General features: G+C 37.2%; 1 protein-coding gene across 9 annotated transcripts in view; it reads right to left on the bottom strand.

Annotated features, from left to right (window-relative positions):
- Positions 1-27,339, bottom strand: part of HMCN1 (hemicentin 1) — a 437,461-nt gene that overhangs the window by 238,209 nt on the left and 171,913 nt on the right. For all 9 annotated transcript variants that reach the window (XR_011439059.1, XR_011439060.1, XR_011439058.1 and 6 more), the window contains 5 exons: positions 24,360-24,480; positions 22,942-23,205; positions 21,560-21,704; positions 18,576-18,697; positions 12,739-13,014 (listed from right to left, as the gene is read on the bottom strand). Coding sequence is in view for 2 of the 9 variants with exons in the window: in XM_001491510.6 (XP_001491560.3) it covers positions 12,739-13,014; positions 18,576-18,697; positions 21,560-21,704; positions 22,942-23,205; positions 24,360-24,480 (928 nt within the window). In the remaining 7 variants the exon portion in view is untranslated. Of the gene's footprint in view, positions 1-12,738; positions 13,015-18,575; positions 18,698-21,559; positions 21,705-22,941; positions 23,206-24,359; positions 24,481-27,339 lie in introns of those variants that run through there.

Here is a 27,339-nt window from a genome sequence, read left to right as displayed (position 1 = left end):
TTGTGTGGTCTGGGGAAAAGAGCACAGAGAGAGAGGAGTAAGGCATGATTTCCGAAAACAGATCCCAAGGATCCTGACTCCTTGTCTAGTGCTTTTTCATTACCCTGAGAAGCAATTAGATCAACAGAATCTGCCATGAAAGGATTTTTATCTCAGTAACTTTCAGCGATCAAAAGAAGTAGGGTTATAAAGTTTTAGAAGCTTTTATGTCCCTCCCCCCAAAAGGATTTGTGCCCAAAAGGAACCTAGTGGAACAATCAATTGTCAACTGTCGTTGTTTAAAAAGGCATTAAATTACATTTTGGAAAAAAAGTATTTCAAGGCTGTCAATTGATCTCCGTGATGGAAGATTCCCAAGCTTCTAAATGTTCCTACTGAAAATTGTATGTAATGAGGAATCAAGACTCTGATGAGAAGAAAGATACTCCATTAACTAGTTTTTGGTATTAAGTATCTTTTCTTACTTGAGTTCCATTAAAATCTAAGTAAATATCTTCATTTCGGAGATAGTTAAAACCTACATTCAGCCCAACTGCCTAATTGATTTATATTTCTGCAAACATAATAGAACTGGTTTACAACTGTTTCCAGAAATATTTTTCATTGTGGGTAATATATTCCCCTAAAACATTCAATGATCTAACACCACGCAATGCTACATGAGAAATTGGAAAATAATTGCTATTTAATTACTGAACCTAATTGCTATTGAATCACACAGACTGTAAAACATATTTTACAAGATCTCTGGCTCTTCTAAGTATCTATATTTCCTGTAGAAAAAGTTAACTTCAAAAAGTTACATAATGACTATCATTGAGCCTGCCGAGAACTCTAATTACTAGCTATGTCTTATCCTAGCAGATGTGTACCTACTGATTTAGCTCAACCAGTTTATTGAAAACATATTGACATTGTTCACAAACGCATTACTTCCATTTCTGATTAGGGAGGTGACTCCAGCCAGTTCTGGTGCTAATTTTTAAGCACAAAGCCTGCACAATGAAACTAACAAAATTTCATTAAGAATGATTTACAATGGACAGATGGGCTTTTTAACTTTTCCTTAATTTTCAATATGTAGAAATGGCAATGAAATATATTCTAACATTTTTAAGTTTTACAATGGCTATTAGCATTCACACAAGTGATCACGAATTCCTTCCAAAAAGCAAAACATGAAAACTAAAAACCAACCAATTGACCAAACAAACCAAACAAAGAAAAACAGAGATTAATTGCCCGGGGAAAGAAGCAAGGGCCACTAAAATCCGAAAGATATGGAATCAAATGCAACATTTCTAAATGATCTCATCAATGGAAATATGAAGACCTGGCTACAACCTTTCCAAAATGGTAGAATTATTCCTAAATGGCAATAATTTAGATGAATTATGACAGCGGTTAACATACATGGCAGTTGCAATAAGTTTCCTAAGCCTTGGGCTCTTGCTATTTCTGCCTTTCTTCTTTCTCCAGAAAAGACTATAGCTGTGCTGTCCAATACAGGAGCCACTAGCCACATGTGTGTTTAAACTCAAATTTAAATGATCTAAAACTAAATCAAATTTCAAAACAAGTTCCTTAGGTGCCCCAGCCATATTTAAAGTGCTCAAGTGCCACATACAGCTATGGGACAGCATAGATACACCCCATTTCCATCATTATAGAAAGTCCCACTGGACAGTGCTGGATTAGAGAGATCTATGAAATCTGAGAGAAGGGCGCTAATTCATTGACTCACCAGTAGGTGGTGCATCGGCAACAACACACACAGGCAATGACTACATCTTGACAGTTGCATGCTAGATTTGCAAAAAACCCGCACCCAAACACCAATGTGGTTATGAAATTCAGTTAAGAGAAAGACAATAATTTCAGAGACACGCAATGACAGATTTAGGTAAGACTATTTCACGACAAAAACTTAATGGCAAATATGCATCTTCTTTTCTTAAAAATCTACAACTTTTATTTTTCCAATATAAGATACAAGTATATGCATATGTACAAATGTTTGCTGCCTTGATATCCATTTTAAGTAATTCCTAGTATAAAATTATTTATATATTAACATGGTTTCCATTTATTGCTATACTTTTTCCTTCCTTAACAAGAACAACAAAAATCATGAATTCAGGGACTTCTTTAGATGATGAAACAAAGCAGATTAAGATAATAAATATGATTGATGAGAAAGATACAATTTTAAACATTTTATTCTTTCTTACTCAGGAAATCTTCAAGTAAACAGTGATTAACATTGAATACCGCATCATGTTTTCTTTATTGGCTCTCTTTAACAGTTTTCCCAAATCATAGAATTTGCAAATAAGAGAGGAAGGCCAACTTTAGACTTACATTCTCATCTGACCTGGAAAAAAGTGGCAAACCATAACTAGCTATTACTTTATGGCATATTAAAAGGAAACTATTACAGCTTTACCTATTTTACACGTATCTCCTGATCCAGAATCAATTATGGTAAGGAGACCTTTTGACTATCAAAAGCTGTAGGGGGAGGAAAGGGGGCAGCCTGGTGGCGTAAAGGTTAAGTTCATGCACTCCACTTTGGCTGCTCAAGGTTCGCTGGTTCGGATCCCAGGCACAGACCTACACACCGTTTATCAAACCATGCTCTGGCAGGCATCCCATATATAAAATAGAGGAAAATGGGCACAGATGTTAGCTCAGGGCCAATCTTCCCCAACAGAAAGAGGAGGATTGGGAGCAGATGTTAGCTCAGGGCCAATCTTCCTCAGCAGAAAGAGGAGGATTGGCAGCAGATGTTAGCTCAGGGCTAATCTTCCTCAATAAATAAATAAATTAATTAATTAGTAAATTAATTCATTAAAAAGTTGGTTATGGGGTCTGGCCCAGTGGTGTAGTGGTTAAGTTCACGCACTCTGCTTTGGTGGCCCAGGGTTCACGGATTCATATCCTGGGTGCAGAACTATGCACTGCTCATCAAGCCATGCTGCAGCAGCAACCCACATACAAAATAGAGACAGACTGGCACAGATGTTAGCTCAGGGACAATCTTCCTCACCAAAAAAAAAAATGCTGGTTATAGGTTATATACATCCAGACAACGGAATATTATTCAGTGCTAAAAACAAATAAGCTATCAAGCTATGAAAAGACATGAGTAATCTTAAATGCATATTACTAAATGAAAGAAGCCAATCTGAAACAGCTATATACTGTATGAGTCCAATTATAGGACATTCTGGAAAAGGCAAAACTTTGGAGACACTAAAAAAGGATAAGTGGTTTCCCGGGGTTGGGAGGGTGGGAGAGAGATAGAAAGGCAGAGCACAGAGCATTTTTAAGGCAGTGAAAACACTCTGTATGATACTATAATGGTGGATACACATTATTATACATTAGTCCCAACCCACAGAATGTACAACATCAAGAGTGAACCCTAATGTAAACTAGGGACTTTGGATGATTATGTGTCAGTGCAGGTTCATCAATTGTAACAAATGTACCACTCTGGTGGGGGATGTTGACAATGGAGGAGGCTATACACGTGCAGGGGATATATGGGAAATCTCTGTACCTTCCTCTTAAATTGGCTGTGAACCTAAAACTGCTCTAACAAAATTAAGTCTTTTAGAAAAAGGTAGTTAAGGTATTCAAAAAAGGGATAATTTTACAAAATATGTACTAGGCATAGAATCAAAAGCATATGAAAGTGGACCTACCTAGCACTTCTTGAAGGAGAGACTTCAAAATCTGGCAGTTAATTTATGTTGCTAGACAAATTCATTTGCTACCTTGGTTATCTTATCAGGGAAGCAACCCACAATGCGACCGAAAGAACACTTGTCTTAGGAGTCCCATCTGAGGTTCACAACCTCCATCCTTCCAGCTGTCACTCCCTGATTCCCACAATTCCCTTTTCCAACTTTGCCATGGCCACAACTCCTTTGAAACTTCTTTTTTATTCCAATCTATCATATCACACCTTTAACCTTCTCTTCTTTTGTTATCTAGCCTAAGCCCCACAGAGCATCACTGCAACCACTTTTTTTCCAGTTTCCTTTTTGCTGAACCAACACCACAAAACCATGAAAAGGATTCTTCTACTCGTCTATGAAAGCCTACTGAAAACAACAGGGAAGAGAAAATCACACCATCATGGGGACCGGTCTCCCTATTCAGCTGGATCCGCCACTCTCACCAAGCCCACATTTCTGTGTCCTTGTTTCTCCACGGTTTTATGCATGTAATTTTCTCCATCTAGAAAGGCTTTCCTGACTTCTATGTGGTATATTCCAGTGGATACCTGAGGCACCATCTCCTGTGTGAAGTCCTTCTCAATCTCCACTCATCACTGAGGCAGACTTAAAGGCTTCTGTCGCACCCTGATGTAGTTCTTTTCACATTGTGTTGAAAATATTTATTAATTTGATTTAGTTATGTCCTTTCCTTTTTTTTTTTTTGAGGAAGATTAGCCCTGAGCTAACTACTGCCAGTCCTCCTCTTTTTTTGCTGAGGAAGCCTGGCCCTGACCTAACATCGTGCCCATCTTCCTCTACTTTATATGTGGGACTCCTACCACAGCATGGCATGCCAAGCAGTGCCATGTCCACACCCGGGATCCAAACTGGCACACCCTGGGCCGCCGAGAAGCGGAACGTGCAAACTTAACCGCTGCACCACCGGGCTGGCCCCTGTCCTTTCTTATATTATGGACTTATTGAGGGGAAGGATGGTGCTTTTTTCTCATTTATATGCACAGCAAGGAGCACAGTGTCTGACACTTAAATTTTTGATGACCACGTGAAGGAATGAATAAATGTATAACCAAATGGACAAACAAGGCACCAGCTCCGACCCTTTGTAAAAATGTGTTTTTAGTCAAGCCACTTCATGTGTTTCAGTATTTGTTTCATTATTATGGGGAAAAAATATACCTATGATTTAGATAGTGCTGTGGGAAATAGCATAAATGAAGATCTCATGATCATAATGATCATCTACCAGTTTTGCATTCTCATTAGCCACATGCTCCTAACATATCAGACATTTTTTGCAGATGCAGCAAATAAGTACTCCTACTTTACAGAATTAGCTCCAACTCAATTTTTATTCTTAATAGTCTAATTATTACACCCCCTTGCTCACATATAAAAAGAGCAAGTTATATTTTTCATGTAGTACAAATATCTAATCTTTAGAAACAGAATTAATTTTTAATTGGATAATTAATTTATAAAATAATAACTCAAAGTTTGAACATTTGAATCAAATAACTTTTTAATACATGTCATGACATAACTGTTTTTCAGACTTGGCAAAAGTTCCCTTGCCTAAACACTCTACTTCTCACTCAGCCCTCCCACAGGCTGCAAGCAGGCAATACTGCATGCTAAATATTATGTCAGGCACTAAAGACACAAAACTGAAGAAGATCAGGTCCTGCCTTAATAGGGCTCACAGTCTAGTCATCTCACATTTGCTCTGCGTGTTTGTTTTGGTAGCATTTTTACAGTTCTCTCTCTCTCGACTGCTCCTTAGCAGCTACTCTTCCAGAACTTAAGACAAAGGATTCACCAACTTGACGTGCTGCCCCTGGTCGGCTCTATAAGGCACCAGAGATGGAAGGAGTAAGGGAGGGGCAGGGAATTCAAATCAAGCAGTGATTTCTCCACGTCATCATTACACACAATGCTGAGATTTCCAGAGATTCTGCACCCATGCAATGGGAACTGCAGACACTTTGTACCTTTTCTATTTTTCAAAAAGTTTCAATCTCTCACTTTTACATCCTTACTCGAGAATCCTTTATTTATTTTCTTTTTATACTTTCTTCTACCTTCCTGTACCATGGGCCTGCTAATGGCATATATAGGCATTTCTGTATACAACGCAGAATGATGGAAAGACCTAGTTCAGATCTGGGCTCTGCCACCTACTGACTTTGTAACTTAGGGCAAGCCACCAACCTCTCAGAGAATCCACTTCTTTATGGGCAAAATACAGACATAAAGGTAACACAATTTGTGAGAGTTAGATGACACAATGTATGTTACGAACTCTCAAAATTTTTTAGATGTTTGTACGTAGCTGCATTTGCAAAATTTAGTGGGTTGAAGCATTTCCTGATTCCTCTGTTTTATCTCTTCCCAGAAGTCCCCACACTGTGAAAGCATGAGCATCTTTTCCTGGCTATCACATTCCAGCATTTAACCTCTCCAACATCTGACATCCTTCTTTCTAGCCCACTTAAATCCATCAGGCTTGGCTTAGTACACATTTTCTTATGGTCCATTTTTGCCAGAAATTAAAATGTCCATGGTGTCTAGCTTTTTTTTCTTTTGAGGACGATTAGCGCTGACCTAATATCTGCTGCCAATCCTCCTCTTTTTGCTGAGGAAGCCTGGCCCTGAGTTAACATCCGTGCCCATCTTCCTCTGCTTTATATGTGGGACGCCTACCACAGCATGGTCTTCTGAGTGGTCCCATGTCTGCACCCGGGATCCGAACTGGCGAACCTCAGGCCGCCCAATCGGAATGTGTGCACTTAACTGCTGCACCACCAAGCTGGCCCCTACAGCTTCTTTATAACAACTTCTTATACACTTGAAGTATGTCATTATATCCCTTTCTTTTCCTTTTACAATGTAAATAAGTCTGCTTCTTTAACTTTCCTTATATCATCTATTTAAAGACATTTTAACATCTCGCTCTAAGCTTTAGAGAAATAGGATTCTTTCCTTCTATAATTAAAGTGGTCCAACATCTATACAGTAAGTACATCAACATCTTGGATGAAAGACGAAAGAAAATGAAATGTATGATATTCACTTATATATTTTATTGCACAGCATTGGATTGTGTTATAGCTGAAACTTGAGCCTAACGATGGAGTTAGTAGAATACATTTGTCAGATAAAGTAAGCGAATATTAACTTTTCATGAAATTTATAATCACCGTAGAATTAGGAAAGCAAATATTTCTATAGGAAAATAACATATTCCTTGCACATCTTTGTGGGGAATACTTGATGCAAAATCTCAATAGAATATTTTCCTTCAAACTTAAAGACCTCCAATTCGATCCTTATTACATTCCTTGTACAGAGGGCAACAAAAGCCAGTATTTTAACAGAGTGTCTTATTCATTTGTGCTGATTCATACTGGGACATCAAACAACCACGGGAGTGAATAAAATTAACTTTTAATAGCAGGTAATGATCTGGGGGTTTTCATTTTAAGTATATGATTTCATTGCATTTGAATGAAATCCACAAAGATGGCATTAATATTTAAAACAAACGTACACGGGTCTCAGGTCAACCTTCAAAAATGAAAAGCTTCACTAGCAAGACTTCAAAGTATTAAAAATGTCTAAGAAAAGAGATGAGCTAATAAAAATCAATTTTCTTTATTCAAACATGGACATAGACTTCTATAAGTCAAAATTTATCCCTGTGAAAATCTTGCAAAGGGGAAAAGAGAAGAGATTTTCATGGCTCTCTTAGTGGGCTAGTCAGTATAAGAAAACCTAATTTAACTGTCAATTGAAATTCTGCATTTATTCCCTTTCTTCAACCTCACTTTGGTTCAGAAAGGATTTAAAATAGCTTATTCCGTAATATAGTCTATAAAATTCCAGACTCTTGAACCTGTCAAAAATTCTAACTTGACACTTTTTGAGAGGCACTTCTTTTTTTTTGCTGAGGAAGCCTGGCCCCCTGAACTAACATCCATGCCCATCTTCCTCTACTTTATATGTGGGACTCCTACCACAGCATGGTGCGCCAAGCAGTGCCATGTCCACACCCGGGATACAAACCAGAGAACCCCAGGCCGCCGAGAAGTGGAACGTGTGAACTTAACGGCCGCTCCACCAGGCTGGCCCCTGAGAGGCACTTCTTAATTTATTTTCTTAATTATTCCTCATTTTTAAACTATTTTATTTACTTTCTTAATTATATCTTATTTTAAATGTCAAAGTGATAGGGCAATCTATGGAATATTTAGCAAAGAAAGAAAACATATTACTCATATATAATTCAATCCCCTAGTAAAATTAACATGAGCATTTTCAAAATTTTTTAAATCCGATTTACACAAAATTTTAAAGTAATCCATTCTTATTAAATACTATTTTTTTCAACTACAGAAGAGCATAAGTAAAAAAGTCACTCATATTTCCATTGCCCTCAAACAATCAGTAGTGAATTTCATAGTCACATTTTTGTATATATCAATTTAGTTGGTTTTTTTTTTTCTCCCTAGCATAACTGTGCGTAGCTTCTCTTTGTTTGTATGTTTATTTGTTTGCATGGACTTCTGAGCCTGAGGGAATCTCTTTTCTGAGGAATTTCCTGTGTCTAATTAGACCATTATCTCCATAGTGAGGAATTCTCATAATGAAATAAGCATATCAACCCATTCACATTCTCTCATGCTCATTAGTGTGATTGATTCAAAGAGCCATTGTTTCTGCACTTCCTCTCAAGGCTCTTCTGATAAATTGATAACGAGCCTAATAATCACTGAGGTAAATTAGGATGATGGAAAAGGGCTACTGGGACATTTGTTTCTGCAGCTACTGGACTCAAAATTCCATGATGTTGCCAAAACTGAAGTCTTCTAAAGTGTCCATGGTCTTAGTAAGAGTTAAAGTCCCACTGGGAGCATCTGAGTGGCCAACTCTAGGTCATGTGACCTACAAGGGGTTGGGGACAGGGAATTATCTGATCTGTTTTCTGCTTCCAGCCAAGATAATAAAGAATTCCTCCCCAAAATTAGGGGACATGTTCAGACACTAAGAGCCGAAATACAACAAATATCCACTGCAATTATTTTCTAGCCTTTAGCATATCTGAGAATTTATTCCTCCATTTACAATGTATTGGTTTAGTCTATATGCTTGTGGAGTTTTTTACCTCATACTGTAAGCTGAAATTTTAGCCAGGATGTGTCTAAATGAAGTGCCTCCTTCATTGACCTTGCTTGATTTGCTCACTCAGGATAATTGTTTTTCTCCCTAGGACAATTTTCTTTAATTATATCTTTGACTATTTCTTTAGTTTCAGTTGTCTTTGCTACATATATCTACATATGCCATATACCTATAAATCTTAGCTTGAAGTTCCATTCTCTATTTTTATTTCTACTTAAAAAAAATATTATTCAACTCTTCATTCTTTTCCTCAACATTTTGAAAGAACTTCTCAAGTTTATGCAACACACCCTTGATTTTATTTTCATGTAGTATAAACTTTGCTCTTTAGTTCCTGTAATTCAGACTTGCATTATAATACTGCATTTTTAACATAAAATTCTTTATTTCTTCCATCACACTTGCTATTGTCCTTTCATCTTAGCCAGTTCTTCTTTTATAAATATATACTCCACTTAAAGCAGGATAGGTCTTTTCGAAAAACACTAGTGACACTAAACATTTTTTTTCCATTCTCTAGAATAAACTACCTTCAAAGGATCCATTTCTTCTAAGTCTTTTCCCCCTTGTTTTGCTCCCGAGTATTCATTCTTAAGTCCTATGCTTTATTCTTTTCCTGTTTTGCTTCATTTGCTTTGATAATTTTCTGTTTATTTATCCTCAAATAAGCTGATATCTATCCAGACCCAATGTCTGTCAACAAGGTGTTTGGATGGACCTAGCTTTATTCTCTGCCTGCTGCTGTTCCAGTTGCACCCCCCTTGCAGTTCTGTGGCCGCATGAGAGTCTGAGTGCATGGCTCCTCGCCCAATTCTCAACCATGATACTCTTCTGGCTGAGATGGGATGCCCGCTTCTGCTACCATCTGTCTCTAATATGTCTAACTGACACCCTTGAATATTTCCCTTGCTTCCAAATATTTTCATCTAGCGAGAAACATATATCCCAGGTTGCAATTTTCTACCTGGGACCAGGTTGCCTGTCCACTTCTTATCCCATTGTTTTCCTAACTGGATGCTTATAGCTATTAATGGTTATAAGGAGACAGCATTCTGACACCCTAAAGAGTATCACTTTCTTTTTGGAGCAAACGTTGAAGAAGGATGGAGATATATCCTCCTTGCTTTCATGTGAACATAAAAAAGATGGACCACTGGTTGGGATTTTCATTCCACTGACTTTAAAATATAACTAAAAATTAAATATACATATTTATATAATATAAATATAATATATAAATATAAATATAATATATAAAATATAAATAATATAATATAAAAATCTTTATATACAATATATGTAACATTCCTCCCCAAATTTTTGCTACTGTTAATTGCCACTGGTTTTTAGTATTCTTCACTTTTGTCTTTTTGAGGTCTTTACAGATATTTTACTGTTAGAAGAAGAGAGGCTGTCATAGCTAGATGTATACTATTTTAAACCAGAAAATTATTGCTATATTTTGTAAAAATATTAGCAAAAATTTGTAAAATCTGAATGTTTAACTCTTATAAATACGCTAGACAGAAATAGTTTCCGAACAAACTTGTAGAGACATAGCAACATAAGAAAGGCTATGAGTTAAGTAACTGATTGCTCTGTAAGCAAGAAAATTATTCCTGAAGTGTGTATTCAGTTCAAGGAACTATTTTATCTTTTAAGTCGTCTGGCATTATTTTTTATTCCTACTTTTTAAAACATTTAAGTGCATAAAGATGAAATTAATTTATAATTTAAGATTCAATGTTAATAGTTGACAAGCATCTTACGTTCTCATGAATTATAACCACAAGTACAGCAGTTTATTTCATCAAATAGCCATAGCTTTCATAGCGCATTCACCATAAACTAATACATTCAAATGGCTATCAATAGCTAGAGTCTTTTTATTAAAAAATGTCATCAATTCTAGAATATATTTTTGTTAGATCTTTAAAACGTCCTTTTTCATCAAAATTGGTCCCTCAAACTCAAGACCAACTAGACAGGCCATAACATAATGCCTCTAAACAGATTTACTCCACTAGAGATTACAGAGGCTGACCAATAACCACGTAATGTCATATATTTTTTGTATTTATGTTTTGTATATTATATAACATCTTACCTCAGCACTTATTTAAAATACTGGATAATAATGACTGTATTTTACCAGAAGGAAGAGAGAATCAAGGCCTTCCTTTAAAGATATACATTTCTGGATCACAGGATTCATTCTGTAGAGATTCAAATGCTGTTTTCAGAAAATGTTGTCCATAAAACAGCCTGAGCAGTCTGCTATAATTGCAGATTCCCAGGCCCCACACCATGCTTATGGAATCAGATTCTCTGGACATAGGGTTAGAAATCTGATCTCTTAAAAATAAGTTTCTTGGATAATGCTTTATCCATGAAAGTTTGAGAGTCACTGTTCTAATTCACTAAACAGAATACTAACGGACTAAAACGTTAACCTGGGGAAACAAGGAAGACTCTGCTTTCTTTTTACAATCTCATTCTAAGGGACTTCAGGAAAAGAACCAAGATCAAATTTCCAAAGTCCATTAGCATTTGCTCTATCTGAAACAATCAGTTTGGTAAAAACAGTTCCAAAATTCCAGTAACTCAAGTTACTACCTGGATTGAGTCAAATTATCAAGGCAGTTTACCATGTGGAAATGTAGTGAACAGTTTACAAAAGCAAGGTTTCCCTAGAGCTTTCATCAGATTAACCAGCAAAAGACACACGTTTGGACTGCAGAACATATCTCAACTACCAGTGAGAAAACTAGAATCAGATATCAACCATCTTATTAATTCTCACTGTAGTTTCGCTTTTGTGCCATTAATAACATTCTAAGAGCTAGCCTGGAAACTCAATGGTCATTCTCTTAGATAACCTTGTTAAAAAATTATCTGAGAGTGTTACTTCAGGCATTTGATAAAGTTGTTTCTGATACTGTAACCAAACAGCCAGACCTAATTCGGAGGTAATCAGTCTCCCACATCAAGGATTTGAAATGAAATATTCTGCTGAGGCAGCAACTGAACCTTTCAGCTTAACGGTGAAAAACTGCCAACAGTAATTTGCTCATTATATTAAGAGTCCCAGCTGCTCTGTAGACATTTAGAAGCCAAATATGATTCTACCAAAAGAGATGCTTTGGAACAGTTTCTGATCTCCATTTGACGGTCATGAATAACATACATATTTAGTAGCCACTAGACCACATTGTTAATATGTACGCTTGTTTTCAGTTACCTGAATATTTAGTCTATGTAGACATAATTCAAGATTGTCTTACATTAGTTTATTTTCAATAAGCATTCTTTGTGTGTGTGTGTGTGAGTAAGATAAATAAGGTAAAAACAACTCAGCTTAAGTTTCAAAAACATTTCACCAAGATGAGCAACATTTTAAACCTTAATTAAAACAATAAAAGTAAATTAGTTATATACACAAATGACATATTCAAAGTGGAAGGGAATTTTTTTAACCAATTAGATTATTTTTAAAGTCCACATGTTAGACTGGAGAATTTAAAACTATTAAATCTTCCAGAAACAATTTCTATTTATATTCTCTTAAAATAAAAGCCTTCAACTACCAGAACTAGTTGTGTTTGTTTCAAAGTCACCTATTTGTTAGTGATGTTTTAGTTTCCAGTTTAGTCAGCTTTAAACCACTCAAGATCCACAAACATTCTATCATTCAAAACTGTAATTGTTTCGGTAGATGCTGTCACTGTCAGATAGCCAGCTTAAGGGAACAGCGATCAAAGGAGGAAGACAGAAAGACACTATAACTCAGAAGTTACCATCAGCACAGTACCTTGCACCATGAGGAAAACTGAAGCAGCTGACGATCCTCCTTCATTGGAAACCACACAATGATACTCTCCAGCATCACTGAATTTCACACTCCTTAGCTCCAAAGAGAGGTTAGCCAAGATCCTCATTCTTGCTGGGTCCGCCAGGCTGACATCTCTGTCATTCCTCTGCCAGGTTAGATTGTAATCCACTGCACTGATGACAAGACACGTCAAAACTGTTCTTTCTCCAGGAGTGACTGTGACATTATTAGGCACTTGAATGACGGGAGGGGGCTCTGTGTGAAATGAAAAGATTCAAATCAAGAGACCTAGAAGTCATTTTTGCTCACTTACACACGTGGTTTAAAAATTTAACAAGTATGTATTGAATATCTAGTAGAAAAGATGCAGTACAACAGAACTCATTCATTAAGATATATGTCTATCACTCCAAGAAAATGATCATCTAGTTGAAAGATGCTTTAAAAAGTAGCGCACATTTACAAACCAAAGTATACTCAAACCTAAATCTATAAATTATAGATGTGAGAATCAGAGAGGCAGGGCAAAAGGGTATATGACTAGACTGATTTAGGATTGTGGAATGAGACAAATTTTGATTTGTGTTTTGAACAAAGTAGCATTTATGGATTGTTTTAAATTTTAAAATATTCAGAGTTTTAAAGAAAGTAGCATGTAAAGTATGGTAGATATGGCAAAGATATGATAGTATTGGCTTTAAGGGGGCTTATAATCTCATTCGGAAGACACAGTACAACAGAAGAGTGAGATGAACGTCCCTCCAGCAGGGGTGGGGAATGCTTGGATTTAAGAAGGTTAAGTTAACAGTAGGGATAGCCCTTTAATAAAATTGTACTCAGAGAGGGGCCGGCCCGGTGGCATAGTGGTTAAGTTCATGCACTCCACTTTGGTGGCCCAGGGTTTGCTGGTTTGGATCCTGGGCGCGGACCTATACACTGCTCATCAAGCCATGCTGTGGTGGCATCCCACACAGAAGAACTAGAAGGACTTACAACTAGGATATACAAATATGTGCTGGGGCTTTGGGGAGAAAAAAAAAAGGAAGATTGATAACAGGTGTTAGCTCAGGGCCAATCGTCCTCACACAAAAAAACTGTACACAGAGAACCATGTACACAGAAGGCATTGAGTAATGCACACACATTTCAGATGTGGTCAAGAGCCACTTACAAATTAAATATTTGACCAACATTTCTAGAGAGAGTCAATTTTGAGAATAAATCTAAATGCCCCTCTGAAGTTCACACTGCCCAAATGCTTTAACATGATCTGCTGGAGCAAGCTGTTCCTGAGGACTAACACAGCAATCAAAACTGTGGTTAGCTACGCTGGCTGGAAACCCATGTGTCTGTTTTAGTTTAAATACGAAAGAGTATCAGATATTCAAACTTTATCGTTCTTTATTTAAAACTGTATATAAGTACAGATGAATAACATAAACCTAGAGCAACACCTGGAAGCAATATGCCAAAACCACAGTGGTTATCTCTGAGTGATAGAAATGTGTATGTTTTCCAGATTTTCGTTTACATTTACCCTTGTTTTCCCAACATTTTTAGAGGATTATACGCTATTTTAAACTATGAAAAAAGAAACATAAATTTTATCATTCTGCTGTGTTTTTATTTATTTATTTATTTATTTTTGAGGAAGATTAGCCCTGCGCTAACTGCTACCAATCCTCCTCTTTTTGCTGAGGAAGCCTGGCCCTGAGCTAACATCCGTGCCCACCTTCCTCTACTTGATATGTGGGATGCCTACCACAGCATGGTGTGCCAAGTGGTGCCATGTCCGCACCCGGGATTCGAACCGGTGAAACCCAGGCCACCGAGAAGCAGAACGTGCGAACTTAACTGCTGTGCCACTGCGCCAGCCCTCTGCTATGTTTTTAATATCTCTTAAATGAAAACAGCTGGTGAATCAAGTGGGAAGAGTACATGACAAAGTTAGGAAGCTCTGATTGGAGTGTGACTAGGTTTGACAGATAAAATACAGAATGCTCTGTTAAATTTGAATTTCAGATGAACATTGAATAATATTTTAGTATAAGTATGTCTCATGAAATATTTAGGACACACATATGAAATTCAAATTTAACTGGGCATCCTATGTTTTTATGTGCTGAATCTGGCAGACAGAGGCTGCCTAGTTCTACCCCTAACTATTGGGTGACCTTAGATAGGCCAATTTACTCATTGTGTTTGTTTCCCTGTCTGACAAATGAGATGATTAAATTAGGTTAGCTTAAAGACCCCTTCTAGTGCTGAGGCTCTATGATTCTAACATACAAGATGCTATAGACCACCGAAGACCTGAAAGTGATTATTGTGTGCATATGCTCACGCTCTATCAAAATCTTTCTGAAGGCCACAAGATGTTTTGTGTAGTTGTCTTTTTTGTTCTTTTTAAACCACTTTTTCAACTAGACTAGGGATTTGATGAGATTTTTAGAAAATGTAAAATCTCATATTATGGGCATGTAGGGGATGCCAGGTACAGGCCTAGATCCCCCTTAAAAACCATGAAACCCATTTCCCAGCTGCTAAGCTTGTTGGCTACCCACAGCTCCTAGCCAAGGGAGCTAAACATGCTCAGCGGTAGGCCCTCTTCCAAGTGCAGCCCACTTCCGGTGACAACTTAATGAGGAAACAAACGCCTAGCCCAGCCCGGTTGCCTCAGTTCAGGGCTATCCCAGCTCCAGAGCTCCCTGTGAGATCCACTGAGTCCCCTGCTGTGACTACATCACAAGTTAACTTCTCCCACTTCCCTCACCCCTTTACAGATGCTTCTCCCTAGAAAACTCTCCGATAACCCACCTGCATACAAACTCTGCCTCAGAGTCAACTTCCTCTTCAAATATAAATTCAAATACATAAAATGCCAACTTTCTAATAACATACAGGGACAGATGAGATTTGAAATATGACCTATACATCCACTACTGCATAAATATCTAGAGATAATCAATATTAAGTACACTGAAATACTTATGAATACATAAATAAATTTGGTGGCGATGGGGAGATGATGAAAGAGGATTTACAGCAATGTGCAAGAGGCCAAGATAAGAAATTACCAGAAACAGCCTGGTCCTGGGAATTTGAGGGAGAGCCTTTCTAAGTGAAAGAATGACTGAGGCCAGGATTAAGGGACCAGAGACAGAACCTCAAAACTAAGAGAGGAAGATGCTGGCCTTGTGACATTGGGTAAAGATCACTGGACTGAGAGCCAGGAGGCCAGGAACCTACTTCTCACGACAAACGCATCTGATTATAAATGGGTCACTTGTCTGCTCTGGGCTTCAGTTTCTTTAGCTATAAAATGATGAGGTGGTGTAATAATATTTCCAAGTCTTATCCTGTTCTCAAAGAGCATCCTGCAATTATAGTTTAAGATTGCCTGTCACTGACAGGCACTTGACAAGTTTTGTCTATTCAGTATTTGATTTAGAGAACTTTAGGGCTGTGTTTGTGTGTGTGCGGGTGTGTGTGCTGGAGGAGGGGCATTGTGTTAACAAAGAAATTCAGTAGAGAAAATTAATATAACTTTATAATAACACTAAACCAACCAAATACCATTTGAAAAGAATTTTTTTCCTGCTTCTGCAGTTATATTCATTAGTTTCCATGTGTTTAAATGCAATAAAATAGTTTTTTATACCCATTTTGCATTTAAAACAATCAATAACCAATATTTCCAATGAAGCAAAAATCCTTAAACACGTCATCCAGAAGAAAATGCTGGAAAAAATTGAGATGACCTATTGGTAGAACTTTAGCTTTTCTTTAAACTGCCCTTGGGTGCTCTCTGACTTTATAAAATAATATCCACAGTAATACAAAAACATCATGACCCCATAAAGCCTTGTTTCCTAACACTTTGGCCCCAAATATGAGATCTAACTATCCTATGATTCCAGCGTGCCAGTAAGCAGTTACCGTAGGCTGGATGAACCGAGACCTCAGCCTAGGCTAAGGGAGATTTGGAAGTGGGTGGAGGTTTGGGGCGGGTAGGTTAAGCAAAAGTTAGCCTAGAAAAACACGTCCACTCTTTCAAGTCCAAAGGGGCACTTGCTTGCTACTTCTGCTGTTACAGTCATTGCCACTACCATCAATGCTTGTGCCCTTCTTTCATAATTGACTGAGTGGGACACAATTCCTAAAAACCGACTTGGGCAGAGTAGGATTTCCTAGCGATGCCATTGCTTGGCTGGCACAGATTAATACTGGAAGGGCGTGTGTGGAACAGACACACGGAAGTTACCGACACCACACAGCCAAATTCTTAAGTCAGTTCGTGAGTTCTTACTGACACTTCTCAGTTATTTACGCAAGATGTTTGAATCAAGTCACTCAGATCTCTTTCCCTGTTGTCCTTCCCTTAATTAATATTCCTGGGAAAAAACTCAAGTGCTCAAGCGTTTGTTTTCCCAGAAGCTGAGGAATGTTGACACAATTCCAATGCTTTTCATAATTACCGGAGATGCAAAAAAATGAATAGTTTATGATGCATGTCAACTTGTTAAATTGTTTCAGAAGACAAACTTTATTTTTCTAAGAACAAGAGAATACAAATAATTTACTGCAAGAAGAACACATTTGCACGCCCCTGTTTTAAAATTCAGCTTGGAGTAGTTGATAACAAACATTAAATCCTAGACTTCTAAACAGCCCTACAATTATAAAGCTACTTTTGTTTTAAATTGTCTCAAGAAAATGCACATCAGTACTAAAGTCAAGTAGAGACAGTGTAACAAACTCAGCAGCTACATTCAGGTCAGAATAGGGTTACTATTAAACACACAGCAAGGCTAGTCTACACGGCAGGTAGAAAATAATTCAGTCAAAACACAGTTTCCAAAAAATTCTAGGTAAATGCTGAGTAAGTGGCTTAAATCCTGACCACTAATTATACATGGCAGTCTTTTTTTGCTTCCTAAGAATTCTGGGAGACTAAAGGGAAAAACCAAAATATATTCTACCTTATAAAATAATCTAAGCCTCGGGGCTGGCCCCGTGGCCGAGTGGTTAAGTTCGCACGCTCTGCTGCAGGCGGCCCAGTGTTTCGTTGGTTCGAATCCTGGGTGCGGACACGGCACTGTTCATCAAACCACGCTGAGGCAGCGTCCCACATGCCACAACTGGAAGGACCCACAACTAAGAATATACAACTGTGTACTGGGGGGCTTTGGGGAGAAAAAGGAAAAAATAAAAAAAATCTTAAAAAAAAAAAAAATAAATAATCTAAGCCTCGTCTCCCATTTATTCATAGGAAACATTCTACTTAAGTGTCAAATAATTAGCATGTCTTCTGCCCTTCTTAATACCAATATCGTAGCCACTGAGGTCCTGTGTTTCTTGAACATGATCGCTTTCATTATTGTCTTCAATTCAGCTGTCAGAATTCATTTCTAAAAGCACTCTGCTCATTATGAATATGGGAGACGGAAAGAGACAGTTTAATATCGTTATAATCAGAATAGATACCTCCCTTTTCTTAAATTTTATTTTCTCAAAGGAAAATCCTTTATGGTCTTTTCAAAAAAATATTTATTAAACTCCTCCAAAAATAATAATGATGATAATAATAATAATAGCTAATGTCTATTAAGCGTTTCTATGAACCAGGCTCTCTTCTAAGAGCTTTACAGATACTATCCTCGTTTTATAGTTAGGGACACCAAGGCAGAGTCCTGAAGTCACTGACCCAAGGAGGGTCACACAGCTAATATGCGGTGAAGCCAGGATTAGCAAACAACCCGTTTCCACAGCTGCATTAAGACTCAGGCAACTGCAAAGTAATTCGTGACAATTACCTGACACATCGAAAAACGTCTGTGCCCGTCCAGTCCCCGCACTGCTGACAGCAATGCACTCATAGGAGCCTTCATCGGACAAGGTGACCTTTTCAATATCCCAGTTCACACTGGCAGATTCTCTGGGGGAAGAAAATAGAAACCTTTTTAGTTACCAAAAAAAAGCAAGACCAACTTGAAAGCAGTGATGTCACCATTGAAGAAAATTAATTAAACCGCCAAGTTCTTTATAGCTTAAAATTATACACCTTTTGTATTTTAACCAGAAAGTTAAGCTCCTCATTTTCTGGAAATGCCTTGGTAATAGATATTTAATCCTTATTTTAAAAATTCCAACAATCCACGAAACAGACATCATCTTATTTCAAAATATGATTGAAATGTCATAAATATTTTCACAATTTTTTCTTACAATCATTTGTAGCTATCTATAACCTTTTAAACAGTCACGATACAGAAGAAATGAAAAGCCCACTGCAAAGTCAAGACACCTTCCACTGAAGTCTGAAAGTGGTGTAAGATAGAATACCTTACAGCAATGACTGCAGATTGCTCACCACCCAAACAAACCATACCCAGAATCAAATAACGACGAAGAACTTACTGAGCTCTCAACGTGTATTTAGCACTAACCTAGAGTTTGTAAGAGAAAGTCAAGGCACAGGTGCCTATCATCAGAAAAGTAAGAAAATAAGCAAAGTCATTGTTCCATATACTTTAGTAACTGAGAATGTTCACTTCAGTAAACGTTATTTCCTTTCCATTGTGTATGCGCCAAGCACCAGTGGTCCTTATTGTCACATTCACAAGAAAACGGGATATGAGTTGATTCCATGCTGTACTGATCACCTAAGCTGTATCTTGAATGCTTAACAGCAGTGTACTAAGCCCAAGTGTACGGATGTCATTGTCTAGGAGGTACTGGTAGGTTCCAGGAAGGTAGGAGTTTGAAATACATACAGTCTTTCATGTCTTCTGCATTGCCTACCTCAGAGCCAAGCATATGTAGGATTCATCAAAAACTGAGACACATGGAAATTTCAGAACAGAAAGTGACAATTCTTCTAGTCCCCAGTCCCTTATTTTAAAAACAAGAAAGTTGAGATCCCGGAAGAAGGACAAGTAATTTGCTCAAACGCACATAACCAACATAAAGATTGCTGTAGAATATTCTTTAAAGTTATTCTTGTTCCTCTCTTGTTTATGAAAATTCTCCTTTTCACATAGCCTTCTCAGTTGACATTAAGTCCATACGGCCATGATAAAGTTTTGAAGGGATGGCCTTTGGAATAGGGAAAGAACACGTCAAATAGAAATGTGTCCTGCTGCTTATGCAAACTAATCTCTCTTACATCCCTAGTGACCATAGCGACTCACATAACAAAGATTAAGTCACATGCCTCAAGTTATTAGGAAATCTAGGGCAGAGACGTGCGAGTGAATCAGGATGACGGTCTCAGTCCATCACCACCCAAGCCTAATTTTGTCCCTAGCCTCTCACATCCAAAGAGCTTAACATATGTCAGCAAGGCATGTCACATCTCTGGGCCACAGAGCTGGAAACATGAGAGAAAGCATTCTTGTGGCTTACCTCCCAGGAACTGTGTGGAATTAATGAATTAATGTTTATAAAGAATCTCAAGTGTCTTTGAAAAAATGTGACTATTTAAACACAAAACAGAATTATTTGATTTCATCAGTCAGTTATGTAGCTCCATCATTTGATATCCTGGTCAGTTATGCTGCTGGTTATTAAACATGCAGCTGAGTAAATCATCAAGATATACTATGTAAAAAAAAAAAAAAAAAAAGTAGCAGGAAATAATACAATTCAATCTTTAAATAATGGCAAATTTTCTAAATTTGTAATGAACATTCCTGCCATTGCTTTTGCTTAAAATGACTCCCATAAAGAGACTGTATAAGCTAATGCTGTCAAATATTTCACATCTCATGAAAATTTATGTTAATATTGAATTAACAGCATAGAAGTTTAGCAAAATGATTCCTAGAGTTTTCTGCATATGTAATTTGTTTCACGGTAAGTTAAAAAAACATTTTCTAGAAATCATCCTCCAGTTTTCAAGGTCTACTTAATTTTTATCATTAGATTACTTATATTTGTCTAAAAAATTCTCCCATCTTCATAAGGAAAGCCAGTGCCCTCTTGCCTACTCCCATTGATTGCTATATGCAGTAGCCAGCCACACAGGCTTCGGCTCGACCTGTCGCCCCACCCCCAGCACACACCACTTCTCCCTGACCTCATTTCACCCGTCTTCTGGCTCACTGCACTCCAGCTCACTGGCTTCCTTCCTGTCTTTCTTTCCCACATGCTCCGTCCGATCCAGCCTTTGTGCATTTGCACTTGATGTTCCTGGTGTGTGAATGCTCTTCCCTGGATATCTGTATGACCATCTCTCTCACCAGGTCTTGGCTCACATGCCCCTTAGCCTGAATTTTAAAATTGCAACTTGGCCAAAAACACATGCACCCCACCCACCAGTATTACTGGTCCCAGTTAACCTGTACCGCATTTACCATAGCACTTATCAGATCCACTTATCATAATACTCTAATCAGACTCAAAGATATGCTTACCCTGAAGTCAATAACGCTTAAGCTTTGGGGCCTCTCATTTGCAAGGACCCCTCCAAAGTTTGGAAACTTTGCATTCACAACTATGTATTCTTTGTCTTAACAAGGTACTTTCAAGTTACATAAAAGTCACATTTATAAAACCTAAATCAACCTTTGAATGTATCCTAGCATTGATTATATTAACAAATTACATTAGTTTTCTGTTTTCCTCCATTACAATATAAACTCCACAAGGACGCAGACCTGTGTCTGTTTTGTTCACTACTACATTCCATGACGATGGAACAAATAAACGAGAAGTTCCAATGAAAAAGTACATTGAAATAAGTATCTATTTGTATTTAGATGTTTAATGCTATATATTATTACTAATATTTACACACTTTAAATACTGGTCTACTCCAAGCGTAACTCCGTTTCTGACAAAGCTCAAGGTAAAGGGCAGAAGACTCTCAACGGAGCAGGGAATTCGGCCGGGCTGCAGGTAGTATCCTGGCGTTTTCCTTGGCATTGTAACTTTGGGAGCATCTAGGAAAAAAAGAACAAGGGCAAGAAGGTCACGATGATATTGGGTATTCCCTGTTAATCCCCTCAAAAGCTACATACTTAAATTATTCCAGTAAATCCTCTGCATTCCAATTAATCTGTCACTAAAAATCACTTTAAATATCTTTGCTCAAAGCTTATTAATTTCTGATATCTCCATAGACGCTTTACTAAAGTATTTTCATTGAATCTAAAACTCCATTGATGTTGACACAGCATTATTTTTTGTACCACCAAGACAGAAAAAAAAGCTACCAGATAATTAGAACACGTCAATTGTAGAACACATTTTGATTTCAAAAATGTAAATATTTGAAAAGAATCCACATATCTTTGAATTAAATTCATAGGGTGATTGTTTTCCCACAAGGAATGAAAAAACTGATTTTTAAGAAGCCAATAAACTTTGTAGTATTCAATTTAGGGGCTGAGACAACTAACTTTGAATACTGTATATGAGGAAATATTGAGGCTGGTTCTATTTGCACCATTCTCAACTATTAAATAGCTGTAGAGTGGTTCCTGAATTCTCCAATCGCAACCTGATGTATAGATGATAAAGTGTTGTCCCTCCATCCAAAAGTACAACATTAGAAACAATCCTTGAATCTATTTGTCTGTCTGTGGTTCCAGCTACAGTTCTAAAGTTTTGATCAGAGTTCAGTCATCAGCCTTAAGAAATAGCTCAGTGATAGACAAATTGAAATGCTACCTGATACCCCCAAATACTCCCTAATCTGTGATCTCATCTCTCTATGTATGATGTATATTTAAGTAACTAGCTTACTAATTAACTAAACAACTTAATAAATAAAGGCAGAATCATCACCAGTTGTTTACAGTGAATTACTGTTCACAATGTAGAAGTTTTCGTTCTTAGTCCATTTAGCCAATTTTGACAGCTTAATCAAACATTAAACACACATGCCAGGCTGTTTTAGGGGGAGAAAAAGCACCAGAATTTCCCAGTTCCAGTTCTTACATTGACTGAAGTAGTCAAAATTTTCAGAACTGCAATCTATGAGAGTTAACATGAAACTTTGGATGTGCTTTATATGGTTAAGAAAAAATGTGTTACCTAAGTGTAAATGCCCATCAATTTGGTAACTCAGTGGTAATGTGAGGATATTATTTTTGACTTTATAGTCCATTCTTTACTTACAGGACCACAAAAACCCTCTTAAGCTATCAATACATGTTGAACAAAATGATGTCTCACCTGGGACAATACTAGAGAAGGAAACACTTGATACCCTCTGGAATAGATAATCATCCTTATCATAGCCTGTTACTTTGAGAAAGAAAGCTTCACTTGGTGGTATAAAGTCAGAAATATTCCATATGCCATAAGGTTTTCGATCTGGGTAATATTTAACAGGAATAGTCTTAAGAGAACTGCCCGAGATACTCAGAAGTTCCAGACGATCTACTCTAGCTGGAATGGAAATTCCAGAGGTATTCAGCAGCACATAGGTAGGTATTCCTACAGGAGAAAGAGTTATTATTATTTACAAGTAACATGCAATTGAGGTTACATATCAAATAACTTTTTGCATTAGAATAACAGATAACAAGTACCATAAGTATGAGTACTACACTCGATCTTACAAATCATTGCCTAATTGTAGAATCTTTTCTACATAAAAGACAGTATGCTCACGATCAGAGAAATTTAGGAAATCCTAATTATTTTTATTTTTATTTTTTTTCCTGAGGAAGATTCACCCTGAGCTAACGCCTGTTGCTAATCTTCCTCTTTTTCTATATGAGTTACCACCACAGCATGGTCACTGACACAGGAGTGGTGTAGGTCCATGCCCAGGAACCGAACCAGGGCCACCAAAACGGAGCCTGCTGAACTTAACCACTAGGTCACAGGAGCTGACCCCATAGTATTTTAACAATGTTTATATGTAGAAAAATTAGAATTGTGAATATTGTATTATATGATGTTTGATTATATGAACATTTAAAAATTCACTATTTGTATCTGTCCAGTAATTACAGTAATAAAAAAAAATAAGCAACAACCACATAGAAAAAAATTGAGAGTCATGGTAGGATTGAGCTGTCTTTTTAGCTGTAAAACTATAAATAATGAATAAATAAAATATGCATGAATAAAATAAGAGGAAGAACAAGCTTTAAAAATCAGCAATAATTTCACCTTTGAACATACAATGACACATGGTGTCTTTAATTTTTTAGCTATTTACAGACACACAATCCACCTTTTCCCCTTGACAACAAGGCAATTTATAGATGTTAGCAAGAAAAAGTCTCAGGATCTAGGTCAGTAGTTTTTAAAGTTTAGTAAGTTTAGCAATCAATTGAGGTGGATCATCAAAGTGCATATTCCTCAGCCCCACCTTCTGTGGTTCTAATTCAGGAGATCTGGGGAGGAGCCCAGGAATCTTAATTTTTGGCAAGCTCCCTAAGTAACTTTGGTATCACAGGTCTTAGCACTACGCTTTGAGAAAAAGTGACTAGGTCAAGAGTGCAACCACATTTAAAGTAAAAATGCTACGTTTCCTAATTTTGTTGAATATTACAAAATTATAAAATCACAGACAGTCTGCGAAATATTCTGCACTCAGATATCTACCATTCCAATTTAAGTAATATGCACATACAAACCTTGCACTGGTCTACTGACTGTCTTTTTGAAGTCCAGGGTGGGCTTTCGGGAAAAACCAGCTCGGAAATCAATTGTACTGAGGCCAGTGATGCGAACAGAGTGCCTTCCACTGCTAGAAGTCTGAAAAATGTTTAATAACAAACCTCATCAGCAGTTGATCCAGGATGCCGGTCACGCTAAACACTAACCAGTGTGGGAAACTACAGAGTGTTTCATTAGGATTGATGTCCAATAATTGAGGCTCTGATTTGGGTGTTCTAACCTTAACCATGATTCTATACCTTAAATGCAAGTTTTATAATACACATCCCAGGGGACTGCTCTAAAACACAATTCAGTAATATATTGCATGCCCAACGATAAAAGATACAGGTTTTTAGTCACCAGTGAATAGATCTGAAGTACAGCTATAAAAGCTCCATGAGGACATGGACTTGCTTTGTTCACTGTGGTTCACATGGTAGATGTTCAACAAATATGGATGAAATGAATCAACGATTAAATCTTCTCCCCTAAACATCATCCAGGTTGCTTCTGGAAAATATTTCCTTTCTCTTTGCCTCTGGGAAGATACAGGCAAGACAAGCATGAGAGCTGACCATTATCTAGATTCCAGCCAACTGGCATCCTCAGCTTGGCATGTCCCAGTCAAGGTACTCGGTGTTGAGACACAAATGTGAGTAAAACATGGTCCTCACCCTCTAAGAGCTCACAGCCAGTGAGGGAGGCAGATGGAGAAATAGAAGTCTTTAATATGATGCAGTGACAGATACATAAAATGTACATAGAAATACATAAAAGGAACATAGAGTAGCCTGTAGTTCAGCTAAAACCTCCTAAAAGGGATGATGGCTGGACTAAATATTGAATGATAACTAAGCACAGAAGTGACCCATATGTGCATAAATTAGTAATTTGGATTAGGGCCACAGGATCAAATAATAACATTAATGTTTACCGGGCACTTCCCAAGCCATTGGCTTATTTAATCCTTGTTACAATCCTATCAGATATATATCATCATTATCACCACTGTACAGATGAGGAGCTAGAGACACCAGGTCATTAAATAGTATGTCCAAGTTCACAAGCTTTCCTAACTGCAGAAGTGGGGTTTTAATCCAAAGGTCGGGCTCCAGGATCTTCACCACAGTGCTCCCAGGGGCAAAGTCAGTCAGAGTTCGCCTCTACCTCAGTAGCTCTCAAAATAACGATCTGAGGACCACCTATATCTACACCTACACAAAATCACTCAGGTTGTTTGTTAAAATGCAGACTTCTGAGCTCCAGCCCAGATTTATTGAATCAGAATCTCTGATCAGCAGAGTCTAGGAATCTGCATTTTAAAAACCACCGAAGGCTTACGAACAAGAATTCACCATTATTTTATTACACTGATCACCGAGATTCTGTCTCAAAATAAAATGATTGCATGATAGCAGCATTTAAGTAGAAGTAGGAGACGGGAGTGAGAGAAAAACATTGAGATGATAACCAGGGCACCAAATATGGAGCTCAATCTCAACACTGAGAAGCATATATTTAAGTATTAGAGCAGTGTCAGAATGCACTAGAAATATATATATATAATTTTCGTCTGGGGAACAGGCAGATGAAGCCACACCGTGATTAAAGATATGCCACCTCCAGAGCTCTGCAATCTACACAGCACTCCCCTCATCACTGTGGCTCATCATCTGGCAGTAAAGACAGGAAAGAGGAGGAGCTATGTCCCTGTTGCTACCTTGTTTATCCTCATTGAGCAGAAGCTACAAGAAGTCAAAGGAAAGAAAAATGAAAGTGAGAGAAAAGAAAAAACGACATCATGAAAAAAGCATTGTTGTATTCTTAGCAAAAATGATGCTGCTAATTACTGTAATTAACGCTGTAATTATAGGGTTACAAAGGATTGTATGTGTTAGCATAGAGGTCTCAGTACCACCACTTATTCCATTATTCCTAAAGGAAAATGTGTTGTGGATTCCACATAACAGATGGAAAAAAAAAAAAAAAAGAAAACCATGGATTGTCATCCAATTGTAAATTGGGGATTTCCTACAGGAGTTATAAAAAAGCTTGCTTAGTCTAATTTCAACTGCTTTTTAGCTCATGTAAAGCTTTATAAGACACTATTGCCTACTGATTTCATGTGAGGACAATTAGAAGGGTCAATTATGATGAGTTGATTTATATTTATTCACTGGCACCATATGTTATTGCTAGCTGCCTTGCTATGCCTATGATAAAACAGCCGCTGAGGCCACCAGAGGCAAACATGACACATAATTTGCCAAATGACTGCCATCGAGTGCTAGTCATCTGCCAAGTGTTCTGTGTACAAACCAACTGACAAAGAATCCGTTTCAAGAGTGGTGCTTAATATCAAAGTGAGAAAATTAGAAATTACCCAAGTGTTTGAAAATATGGCATCCTCTATTGTCAAACAAAACATTAAAAATAAAGCAAAGTTGATAAATAGGGAGCTTCTTACAACTTCTATAAAATTACTGTAAAATAAATTAATTTCAATCCTTAAAATACCTCACTGATTAACAAAGTATGTAGAAATAATGGCGTAGGTTTACTATTTCCCTGAGCAGTGCTAAAAATATGAAGGATGGTAGGTTAAATCACAAAATATTTTATGTTTCTAGATTATACTATAAACAGTAAGAATGTCTGCAAAGAATTTAAAAGGGTTTGGAAATAAAAGATATTTCCAAGTGAGTCCATTTTTATGCACAACTATATCCACTCTGGATTAATCAGGATAATGGGGGCAAGGATGTCACAAATACACCAAAAGTGTGGTTTAAAAATATAATGAAAAGAAAAAAATTCAAACTAATTTAGTTTAAAATGACCTCTAATATTCATGGATGTATGCATGTATCATTCTCTTAAAAAATTGTTCTATTTGGACAATATTTTAAGAACACAAAACGTCACATTAAATTTCTTCATGAGAAAATGTCAACA

This window comes from Equus caballus, chromosome 5, assembly GCF_041296265.1.
Source record: "Equus caballus isolate H_3958 breed thoroughbred chromosome 5, TB-T2T, whole genome shotgun sequence".
Taxonomy (NCBI): domain Eukaryota; kingdom Metazoa; phylum Chordata; class Mammalia; order Perissodactyla; family Equidae; genus Equus; species Equus caballus.
Note: the sequence above shows the minus strand (reverse complement) of the source record. Positions and strands in the feature narration are given on the sequence as shown.